The 12,344-nt window shown below is 36.8% G+C and overlaps 1 protein-coding gene across 1 annotated transcript in view; it reads left to right on the top strand.

The window, feature by feature from the left end:
* Nucleotides 1-3,528: 3,528 nt before the first annotated feature.
* Nucleotides 3,529-12,344, top strand: part of Lamtor1 (Late endosomal/lysosomal adaptor, MAPK and MTOR activator 1) — a 22,026-nt gene continuing 13,210 nt past the window's right edge. The window contains exons 1-3 of the mRNA XM_076211341.1: nucleotides 3,529-3,594; nucleotides 10,376-10,446; nucleotides 11,974-12,066. Coding sequence (XP_076067456.1) covers nucleotides 3,553-3,594; nucleotides 10,376-10,446; nucleotides 11,974-12,066 — 206 coding nt within the window. The 5' untranslated portion in view covers nucleotides 3,529-3,552. The remainder of the gene's footprint in view (nucleotides 3,595-10,375; nucleotides 10,447-11,973; nucleotides 12,067-12,344) is intronic.

Here is a 12,344-nt window from a genome sequence, read left to right as displayed (position 1 = left end):
ACACACACACATATATATATATATATATATATATATATATATATATATATATATTATATATAATATAAATATATATATATAAATATATATATTTCAACCACATTAACTTTACACTATTAATTTTCAATCACGATCGAGACTGACAATTGCGCTATTGAGGAAACTGATTTATGTAGTGAAGCTAAGGACTCGATCTCAACTCAGTTACGTAGCCACAATGTGAACAGTGTTCTAACATTCGCCATCTAGAAAACTATTGATGGCGCAGTGGGTTAGTGACTGTCCACCCCATGTATATGAGCTGAGTTCGAGTCCCGTTTGGCTACACATATTCCTTTGAAAAAGCATATATCTCCGTCGAGCGCATTGTCAGTCTCGATCGGATGACATGGAACTTAAAAGTGACTAAGGTTAATGTGGTTTCCTAAAAAATTCCGATATCTGTACTGGGGACCATATCAGTGTGTGTGTGTATATATATATATATATAAATATATATATATATATATTATATATATATATATATATATATATACAAATATACAGTCGGACGAAAGAAAGAGTGTGCGTAAGCGGTGTATATGTGTGTGTGTGCTACGCAATGCTATATACAGTTGCGGTACAAAGTGGCAGGATTTTAGGCTATCTTAATTTTGTAGAGAACCGTTTTTACAAAAGATATATTCTGGGAACACGAGAAAATGGTTTTGAACATAAACTGCCCAACCCTACAGTTCACCTTTAATTTTGACACGAGGTCGGGTCAGGGGGAGGGGGAGGAAGCTTGTGACAATATTTACATTTGATGAAAGATTTACCTGAAATGATGTACTGGGGTCATTGACCCTTGCACTAATATTAGCTTTTTGTCATGCACCGGTGTATACAATTTAATGGTTTTCTTGACCTCTACCATTTAAATAAAAAAAAAACCCACACCCTGATTTGTAAATGAGATCAGATTTCTCCCAGTCCATCCGGTGATATAAAAATATTCATGGGAGAACGTGAATAAACACCAACACTGCTGAATTTATTTGGCCATATCTAATCGACCTATTTGCAAAGGTAAATTTAATCTTGTCAATGGTCTTTCCTAAAAACAGGCCGCCAATGTAGGAAGTCACAATCTTTACATGTTGGGAAGGGAGTAGTTAATTTCACCTAATATGATTCTTCCTTCAACCTCTGGTGTTAAACATTAACAACTTTTTTCAGTATAATAGTTATTCAGGGTACGATATCACACATCAAATTTACTTGTCTCTTTGGAAGAAACATAACAATTTTTTTTCCGTATTGTGTTCGTATTTGCTGAGAAACAATTATTTTCCATCTGTCTTAACAAGTTATTCACGAGGTTGTCAATTGAATTCAGATATATGTATGAGTCATACATTAATAAAGGTAATGTTCATTTTATCATAATATATAACTTGTAAATATAAACACATTTGAACAATAGTGACAAGACTGCATCGAAGTTAATTCCCAGTGTCAACAACAAATCTCCCATTGACAAATTATCCTAAAGGCTCGGATGAAAAAGTCACACAGTAGGTCTACACTCCTTTTAATGTGATGCTGCTGCAGTACCGACCAAGAGAATACATCCCAGGTAACTAACCTGAATGAGTGTATTTCATTAAGACAGAGGCTTCTAGTAAAAGTGAAAACTACTTGGATCATTCCTCATGGAAGATGTCTAAAAAGGGGATTTTGTCATTTATTCTTACTTACACATTGAACGTATGATGTTCGAAAACCCACCGTTGTTAAATTATTTAGGTGTCCATCGATTAAGAAAAATATCAAAAGGACCAAATCCCAAAGAGTGAAGAATACATCAAAGAATATCTAACAAATCAATACAGTAGGGGGTTTAATTGTTTGGAAGAAGAACACTCTCATGACACTTATTCCATGTAAAGATTAGCCAGAACAGGAGAAAGATTCGAACACATGCTACAAGGCATTTATAAGTTTAGTCATGGTAAAAAACCGATCTTAGTGTTTAGGAAAAGACATTACTTCAAAAGTGAGTCATTAATATTTTAATTTTACCACATTAACTTTACAACTTTTTTTATATTTTCCATAGTCAAATCAAGTATTTTAGTCGAGACTATTCTGGTATCGTGCAAATTAATGAGGAAACTGATATGTATTTAAGCTTTATTTTGTTACTCGATCTCAACTCAGACGTACCATAGGTTAGTGAACAGTGAGCTAACTACTGTAAAGGCCATAATGGAAATCTCTTGATGGCGCGTGTTATAAAGGAATTTTACATATATATCATCTATATATATAATTTTTTTTTTAACATATATATTTATTCTCAACACAAATATTGATGCAAATATAATACATTATATATGCCCAGTGTGTGTGTGCAAAATGTAATGTGTGTGTGTGTGTTGTGTGTGTGTGTGTGTGTGTGTGTACGTATGTATGTATATAATCAGTGGCGGATACAGGATCAAAATTTTTGAGCAGTAACCATTGAATTTTGTAGAGAATCACCTAACATAATTTAATATAAGAGGGACGAGGTATTATGTAGCACGTACGATGGTATTTGAATATAAACTGGGTGGGAAGTGGATTTTCTGCACTTTATTTTTCTTTACCAGAATATTGTAAGGGGTAAAAAGCCTTTTAAAATGTATATTATGTATTTTAATAGATTTACCCTCAATCATGTACTGAATATACTTCTGCCACTAATATTGCTTTTTGTCATGCACCGGTGTATACGTGACAGGTTTCTTGACCTCTACAATGAGGTAATAAAAAAAAAAAAAAAAAATGGGAGGGATTCAGCCTCCTCAGTCTTCCCACCCTGGATCCGCCTATATATAAATATATATATATATATATATATTATATAAATATATATACGATATATAAACACTAAACACAAATATGAAAGACAGGCATAAATCTAGCCTATGTTTTTCTTGTGTCTTCTTGCATATACTGTACATATTTAATTAGATAAACAATGGATTTTCCTAGAAAACAGGCCGCAAGTTCATTTTTGGCCAATTGCTTATTTCAGAAACATTGTTGGGAAATAGTTACATCTTCACACAATTTCTGCAGTACCCCATCTGAGTGTTAAAAAAATCCCACGTCAGTATTGATAAGTTATTCATTACGATATCACACATCAAATAATAGTGTTTTCATGAGAGGATCATACATTTTTTTCCGTATTGTGTTCGTATTTGCTGAGAAACAATTATTTTCCATCTGTCTTAACAAGTTATTCACGAGTGTTTCGGAGAAAGTCAATTCAAAAGTATATGGTGAGGGGTGAGTCATACATTAGATAGAGCGCTAATGGATTCATTTTATCATAATATATAACTTGTAAATATAAACACATTTGAACATGTGCTAAGTGACAAGAGGGTGCAATATCAGAACATTTTTTCCCATCGAGGTCAACAACAAGTGGAATCTCCCATTGAGAAGGAGGAAATTATCGCCCAAAGGTAGGGAGGTTCTTAGAGTGAACTCCAGTAGGTCTAATAAAGGAGAAGGATGGGATGCTGCTGCAGTACCGACCAAGAGAATACATCCCAGGTATTTATATAATGCTTTATATTATTTCATTAAAGTGTGCAAGGATGGTGTGTGGAACAAGGAAGTAAAGGGGAAAACTAGAAGAAAGGGTAGTGTTGTGATGAGGAACAAGAAGGTTGTAGTCATGTACAGCTCGACCCACCTTCACAGATTGGTTACAAAAGAGGACCAGGGGAGTCCGTTATGTCACTCGAAAAGAAAAGAGAACCGTTTTTGCATTTGGTAAAGGTGTCAAAGAGGAGAGCGATGTAAGAAATGGGGTATGATATGACCAAGAAAATTTTGAAGTAATAAAAAGATTTTGAAAGATATTTCTAAGAGAGGAAGAGGATGCAATCAAGTAGGTAGAAAAGTAAAAGGTACGATGGTTAGTAGTTGATAATGGAAGAGATGACACTTATCTCTGTGTAATATAATTACATTTATTATTATGGATTCACTACATTACAAGGCATTAGGGAAGTTTTGCTGCAGTGGGAAATACGAAGAAAATCTTAGAGTGTTTATGAGGAGAATGGAGGATGTCTTACTTCAAGTGAGTCTGGGGTGAAGGCAGTTGTAAAGATTTATAAAAGCAGGTAAGGCACCTGGTCACTGGATGGAATTTTTTTTCATGCAGAATGTCTAGCAAATGCAAGTATTTTAGTTTGGTTCTATTCTGGTATCGTGCAAATTAATTTATTTTTATTATTTTATTTAATTTATTTTGTTACCTTTTAATTTTTTTCTGTGGAATGGTTATTATAGGGTTAGGTTTAGGTTAGGTTAGGAGCTATTGGACAATGTAAGGCTAATGTTAAATATGAGGATTAGGAGCGTGATTAGAAGGAATTTTTACATTATTTTTTCATCTTTAGGACGGGTAATTTTTTTTGTGTAGATCAGATCTTATTCTCAACACAAAATTGATGAGAAAGCCTATAGGAAAGGGGAAGGATGTTTTTATGGCTTTTTTGATTTAAAAGGCTTATAGTTTGGTAGGCTGAAAGGCACTGAAGATAAGATATTCATATTTGTCAGGAGGAAACCATTTTGGGATCTGGTCAAGAGTTTTTCGCATGTGAGAACTATGGTTCTTAGATATTGAGCAGTGACCATTGGATTGGACCAGTAAAAGGTGGGACTTCGTCAAGGATGCGTTAATGTCGCCCTGGCTGTTCAACTTATACATGGAGGGAGAGAGGGTGCGAGAGGTGAATGCTAGGGTAGTGATCAGGATTGGAGATTTGGTTAAAGGAAATGAGAGTGGGAGGTATGCCAGCTGTTGTTTTTTGTGGACGACACTCCCTTGTGGGGGTAAAGAGGAGGGTATATATGTAAAGCTGGTGCAGTATGTGTGTGTGTGTAATATATATATATATATATATATAAATATATATATATATATATAGGTATGAGATATACATATATACATATATACATAGACTGGACATAACATATATAGAGCATACATGGAGGAAGTGGATAGTTTACATACATACATATATATGTAAAAAGTTTGTATGCAGGGAAAAGGTAATAAATAGGTATATATATATGTATATATATATATGGAAGAGTAAAATCTAGCCTTGGTGGTCTTAAAGAGTGTCTTCTTGAGAAATAGACATTTGATTAATTTTGTCACATGTTTTTCAGCATTTTTTTGTTTTTGGGCAATTGTTCATTTTTGGCAAGAGAAGATTCGAGAAGCGAGTTGTGAATATAGTTACATCTGTGTCTGAGAGTATGGTGGGGGTTACTACTAGATAGAGTGAGAAAATGAGGAGAGTGAGGAGGAGAACATGGTGAAAAAGGATTTTATTCAGTTGATGAAAGAATCTTAGGATGGTTTGGACACATCGAAGTTACCGCATCGAGTGCAAGAAAGACTAGTAAAAGAGGTATGGAATTCAGTTTTGAACATGAGGTGTGCTTCCAAAAGGATCTTAACCTCTTGGGGAAGAGGGGAATGTCTGTTGAAGGAAAGGAAGGGAGAGGACGGAAGATATATGAGGATGCCGCGATTGGTTTCCTTATTATTTTGTAGTTGTAGCTGCTGTATGGGGAGACAGGGTGGGGGGGAGTTTTCTGTGATGTAGTGTCAGTGAGTGAGATGACGCAACCCGAAGTATAACAGCAGTAATTTATATTTTGTACGGAGATTGGGGGTCGCCGATTAACATGAAGCGGCCTTGGAGGATGTGCTGTGTCCTGCGACACTGCTTCTGACCCAGTATTGGGCAGGGTTGCAGGGACTACCCGTCATCCAGGTTGGTCTTGTTACTTGAGAGGATTATTTTATGTAATGTCCATTTAGGGATAATGAAATGGGTGGGATGTTTTTATGCCTTTCAAGATCAGTAATAACAGCACATCTTGAACAGGGATGTTCTTAAGACTTCTTTTAGATTATTTTAATTCTAGCAGGGGTTCTCTTTTCAACTACCTGATAGGAAAATATTTGGTTATCAGCCATATTGGCAATTTTGTCAGGTAATATCAACTGTTTGGCTTATTAATCAGTATGAATTAGCCATTTTATTTTTTATTTTTTCATAGGCATGTATGGAGCAAGAAAACTGCAGATGACAGAAAAATTTAAATAAACATTGGATTGTATAATCGAATAATGATAAATTATAATAAAGTAAATAGATAATATATAAAAAATAATGAAAATAAAATAATACATATACTAAGGGCTTTTTCCCCCTTACCAGGGAGGTAGCCAAAGTCAAAAGGCATAATTCCACTCCCATTTCATTCCCATCCCTCCCTCCCTCTTAGTGCCCTGGGTTAGAAGCAATGCAGAACACAACCGTATATAATGTTATATATAACAATATATACATACACATAACAAGGACTTTTCCACCTTAAAAGGGAGGTAGCCAAAGGCATAAATCCACTCCCACCCATTTCATCCCCACCATTTACCATCCCTCCTTTTCTTGGCTCCTGGATGACGTGTCATCCCTCCATCTCACCCACTGCCCTGGGTCAGAAGCAATGAAGCAAGGCACAGCACATCCACAGCAAGGTTGCTTCATTTAATCAGCAACCCCATCCCCTCATGCAGAAAAAAGAGAAGACGGAGAGAAATCCTTTTGGGCTGCATCAACATATCATTCACACATATTCCCTCACCTCCATCCCCCATCCACTACCATGCATCACAGCATCCATACATAGCCATTCTCCACTCACCCCTATATTATGTCTTCTCCCTTTCTTCCTCAACAGACATCCCCCTCTTTCCCAATACCCCTTTTACTCCATCCATCCATTCCTAATCTAATCTCATAAAAACTCTTGAGTTCTCTTTACAGCTTTCCTCCTATTCCATATATCTGCAATACCTCCCACGGTGCTTTCCTGTCTACCCTGTCATAAGCTTTTCCAAATCTATAAAGGCCCAAAAATCATCCTTACCTTTTCCCTAAAGCTTTCTCACATATCTGCCTTACCACAAAAATCTGATCCATGCAACCCCTACCTGTCTTAAACCCACACTGTTCCTCACAAATTACTCCCCCTGTTTCTCTCCAAACCCTCTCAATCACAACCCTCTCATAAGTCTTCCTCGACAAACTGATCCCTCTGAAACTACTACACTCACGCTTGTCCCCTTTTCCCTTGTGAAGTGGAGTTATACATTGCACCTTTGCCACTCTACCCTCTTTTAGACAAACATTAAACAAATGCACCATCACTGTACCTCCCTTTTTTTAGACACTCCATGTGACACCCATCTAACCCAGGTGCCTTACCTGCTCTCATCATTTTAATAACTGCTTTCATGTCATCTTTTCTTATTTCTCCTCCATTTTCCTCATTCATCACTATCATTTTCTTAGTGCTTCCCATTGCAACTACCTTTCCCTCCTTATCCTCCTTCACATTTAACAACTCCCTAAAATACTCTGCCCATCTTCCTCTTACTGCCATTTCTTCCATTATCATTTCTCCATCTGCACCTTTTACTTTTTCTTCTCTACTTGATTCACCTCCTCTTCCTCTCTTAATTTCTTTCCAAAACATCTTTTTATTACTCTTACTCAATTTCACATTTGCTCATGTTTTTGCCTTCTTTATATTATGCTTTACTTCTCTTCTTTTTTCTTTGTACCACTCATATGATTCTCTAATCTTATTTTGCAACCAATCTGTGAATTCTCATTTCCCCTCCTCAACAACATTCTTTGCTTCATCATCCCACCACTCACTACCCTTCCTTCTATTTCTTCCTGTCCTTGTTCCACACACCATCTTTGCACACCTTGTGACTCCTTCCGTGAAGCAGCCCCATTCCTCCTCCACTCCTAGTTCTACTCTGTTCTTCACTCCTTCCCACTCCTCTCTCAGCTTCTTCATTTACTCCTCCTTTTTGTATATATGATTATAATTGTGAGTAGGCTACCTCCCTTATAAGTGGGAAAAACCTTTGCTGTATGTATGTATAATAGTGAATAAGAGAATAAAACCAGTTGTTCTGAAGGGATTTCTCCCCACATTCTCATTTTCTGCACAAGGGGATGGAGAAGGGGGCTAGCCAATTAAGTGAAGCATTGATGTTGTGGGTGTCCTGTGTCTTGCTGCATTGCTTCTGACCCAGAGCAGTGGTCGAGATACAGGGATGACCCATCATCCATGAGGAGCCAAGATGAGAGGAAGGAAAGGGTGGTGGAAGGGAGCGGAATAGGTGGAAGAATATACATGCCTTAGACTTGGCTACCCCCCTTATAAGGGGGAAAGGGTCTTCGTATGCAGATAGAAAGGGTTCAATATTTGAAAATACATTCATAAGAAACTTGTGTTCTTTTTTAGGACACAGTATGAGCCTACCAGTATAACCTAACCTCATTCTCATTGCTTGAACATGCTGATCAACCCAGTTGACAAGTACTGTACTTGAGATTACCCCAAGGTTACTAAGTAGAAGAGACAGGATTCCATGATTAAAGCTCCTATGTATATTGTGATTAGGTAAATACATGAATACAGCGACTTTTGCCTGCCACTGTGGGGCTGCAGATTTCCATTCATTGAAACTCAGGGCAGTATTTGTTTTTATTCCATAGATAATATTTTAAACAATTTATTATTATTGTATTTTATATACAAGATGTATGTAATGGGTTTGCAAGTTCCATGTATACTTTTAGATATCACACTTGTTAACTTTTGAGTCACAGAACTTGTGGTGTATTTGCATGCTGAGTTTACTATCACTTGGATAGGTCACTTTCCGTCCCCATCAATCCTATTTTAGACAGAGAATTTTCATAAACTATCCCACAACTTGCAACGTAGTTTAAGGAATGTGACATGAGACCTAAAGATACAATAAAACACACAATGCATCAGGACATTTATTTTTGTCTTATCACTGCACTTATGGAACTGTCTTGATTTCTTATTTTCTCACATTTAATTATTATACTCCATATGGCTGGTTCACTAATTTCATATAATTTTTCAGTTCTAACACCTCACATTCTAGAGTCGAGTATATTCAGAACTTTATTGTTTTATTATGGTTCATCTTTTTCATTATTCTCTTTTCTCAGGAATTAAAAACTTCCACCACCCTCTTTCAAGAGGGAATACTAAAGGATATTGTGTGTTTATTTGTTATGATAATATGCATTGTACTAAGATACTCAAAATTAAAAAAGAAATAGAGAAATATACCAAAAGGCCCTTTCCTCATTATAAAGGTGTTGGCCCAGTCTAGATATATGCCCATCCTTTACTCATCTCATACTGAAGCAATACAGCAGAACACAACACCTCTGGCAGCAAGGCCTGACATCCAAAGCTGGTTTGCTCCCACTGTTTCATTACTTGGTGATATCCCCCCCCCCCGCCCAACCATATCCACTCCAGAATTTACAGAGCATACAAGAAGAAATACGGTAAAACAAGAGGACACGGAAAAAAATTGAAAAAGGATAGTTATAGAAAAAACTTGAAAAGGAACAGTTTCCCACACAGCGATAAATACATGGAACAAATTAGACAACAAAACAGTATGTGCTAACACTATACAAGATTTTAAGATAAAACTTGATGCGGAGAGATACAAAGACGTGTCACCACGAGCATAGCTCCCCTCTCGTATATTACAACTAGGTAAATAGGTAAATACCAGCAGGCCACATCAATTTATCACCCATTCACAGGCACCTTTCCTTCACCCCTATTTCTTGCCCTCTCCCTTCCCTGCTTGACAGACATTCCCCTTAAACCAAGGCCCCCTTTACCCAATCTATCTATTCATCCCATTCATGGTCTTCCCTCAAGTTCACTCCATCCACCTCTGCCTTCCATACTCTTTTTGCTAGTCGTCATTCATTCTTTCCATATGCCCATACCATCCCTATATTGTTTGATCAACTTGTATACTTCAATATATTTCCATCTCCTGGTATAGGTTTCTTCACTCAACAGCAGCATTAGTCATAGCTTCAGACATATGTCAGGTGTTATACACAGTAGGACTGTAAAAAATTAACTTTCATGAGAGTGCAAGCACCATGCACAAGGCACATAATGTAAACATTTTCAAACATGATATCATAAAGATGGCTACATATGTAAAAAGTCCACAGCAACCTTGTGGAAGTTGTAAAGTTATGAGTAGCAAGCATGGATGTTGCAAATGGTGAATTTAGGGTTTCATGCTGAACTGGTGAATCATAGAACATTTGTTGTGTGGAACTTGCAACCCTACTGAATAGATCATAAAATATTCAATGCACACTATTATAGATATGTATTTTTCTGATGGTGACAGGAAGGTGATGTAAATGAGCGGACACGACTCCTTGCAGATCCTGTTAGTAGTACATATCAAGTGAATGCAAGGTAAGTGGCTAATTGTGTAGATAACTTGAGTACAGTTTGGGTCATCTTCAGAAACTGTTGTATTGTGTTTAACAACACCTAGGATTGTTGATACTCTCTTGGTCATAAGTCCTTTTTCTCATGAATTTTTTTTAAATTGTTCCAAGATTTGTACAGTAACTGGTCCAGGTGAACTATTCTAGAAATTAACCCAGGCCTTTATCATCAGAATGATATTTCCAGGTGACCACCAGATTAGATACAAGGTATCATTGGTAGCTCACGGGTGAATTGAGCTGGGGTTAACCCGTTTACTGAATAGAAGAGGAGGGGGGGGGATGAGTGGGATCTCTCTTGCTTAACTCAAATTGGTGCATTGCTTCTGACCCAGGTGATGGGCAGGAGACAGGGATGGCCCATCATCTATAAGGAGCTAAGATAGTGGGGGAATAGTTGGGTGATAGATGGGAGGAGGGTGGGTGAGGGTAGGTGCATGCCTTGGCTGGCTACCTTCCTCATAAGTGGGGAGAAGTCTTTGGGTATATAGATAGACTAAAATTGCATATCAGCAGCCAAGGGGAAAAAGAAAAGAAAAAAATACAGTACATGCTATCACAAGCATTCAAAGGGGTTAATCATGCAATGGCCCAACAAAAATTCCTCCTCATCTAATCTGCAGCTGGCTTTAAGAACTGTCACCAGCATGGAAAATTGACTTGTCAATCAATCAATCAATCAATCAAATCAGCCATCCTGAGTCCACAGCTGAACAAAGGCCTCCTTCACAGTATTCCATGATTCATACGAAAGCACCAACCTCTGCCACATCACTCCTGCAAACTTCTCAGTCTCGTCTCTCCACCTTCTGTCTGGTGTCCCTCTTCCACACTTCCCATCTTGTGGTGTCCACTCAGTAACACACTTGCTTCATCGCTCATCAGTTGTTCGCACTAACTTACCTGCCCAATTCCACTTCCTCTCTTTTACCGCCTCCACAGTATCTTTCACTCTAGTCTGCTCTCTCACCCAACTTGCTCTCTTTCGGTCTCTCAGCATTATTCCCATCATTGATCTCTCCATTCTCCTTTGTGCAGTCCTTAGCTTTGTTTCCCTTGTGTATGTTGTATAAAATTAAGTTACCTTACCATGAACATTGGAGACTGTTTGAATATGTGCATTTTTATGGTATTATTATTGTCATTTATTTAATCATTTATATTGCAGTAGTAAAAAGACTTTCAGGAAAGCATTTGTTTTAAACAAATATAGAATTTGATATTTATGTGATATAATGAACTTAGGGATAGATTGAAAGTCCTAGTTGTTTAGATTTAAATGTTAAAGATTAACTACTGTTGATAGCGTATTTTACCGTTATTAGTGTGTTTTACATCCACATATTTTTACTTAGATTTAATTGTTTAGTTCCACCATTGATAGTATGTTTTATATGCACATGGTTTTACTTAGATTTAGTTGTTTTGTTCCACCGTTGATAGTGTGTTTTACATGGACACAGTTTTACTTAGATTTAATTGTTTGTTCCAGCCCTAATGAATATGGAAACCACTACTCCTCCTCAGCCCCCCACAAGACAGATGAACAGTCCGCTCTAAATAGAATATTACAACAAACAGCAAGGTAAAGACATGCTCTGGTATCAGCGTTTCTGTTTATATTATACTTCTATTAAGAATTGTTTTGTTATGGCAATCTGTAATTTTTTTGGCTGTTAATTTATTGTAGTTTAATTGCTTTATATATATATATATATATATATATGCACTAAGAACCCACTATTATTTGGATTTAAGAAAAGAAGAAAATAACGGATTTCCGTAGTGAAGAGGATCACAGCAAGTGATCGAAATATACGGAAATCTGTTATTTTCTTCTTTTCTTAAATCCAAATAATAGTG

This window comes from Oratosquilla oratoria, chromosome 28, assembly GCF_046742065.1.
Source record: "Oratosquilla oratoria isolate Oo_2021 chromosome 28, ASM4674206v1, whole genome shotgun sequence".
NCBI lineage: Eukaryota > Metazoa > Arthropoda > Malacostraca > Stomatopoda > Squillidae > Oratosquilla > Oratosquilla oratoria.
Note: the sequence above shows the minus strand (reverse complement) of the source record. Positions and strands in the feature narration are given on the sequence as shown.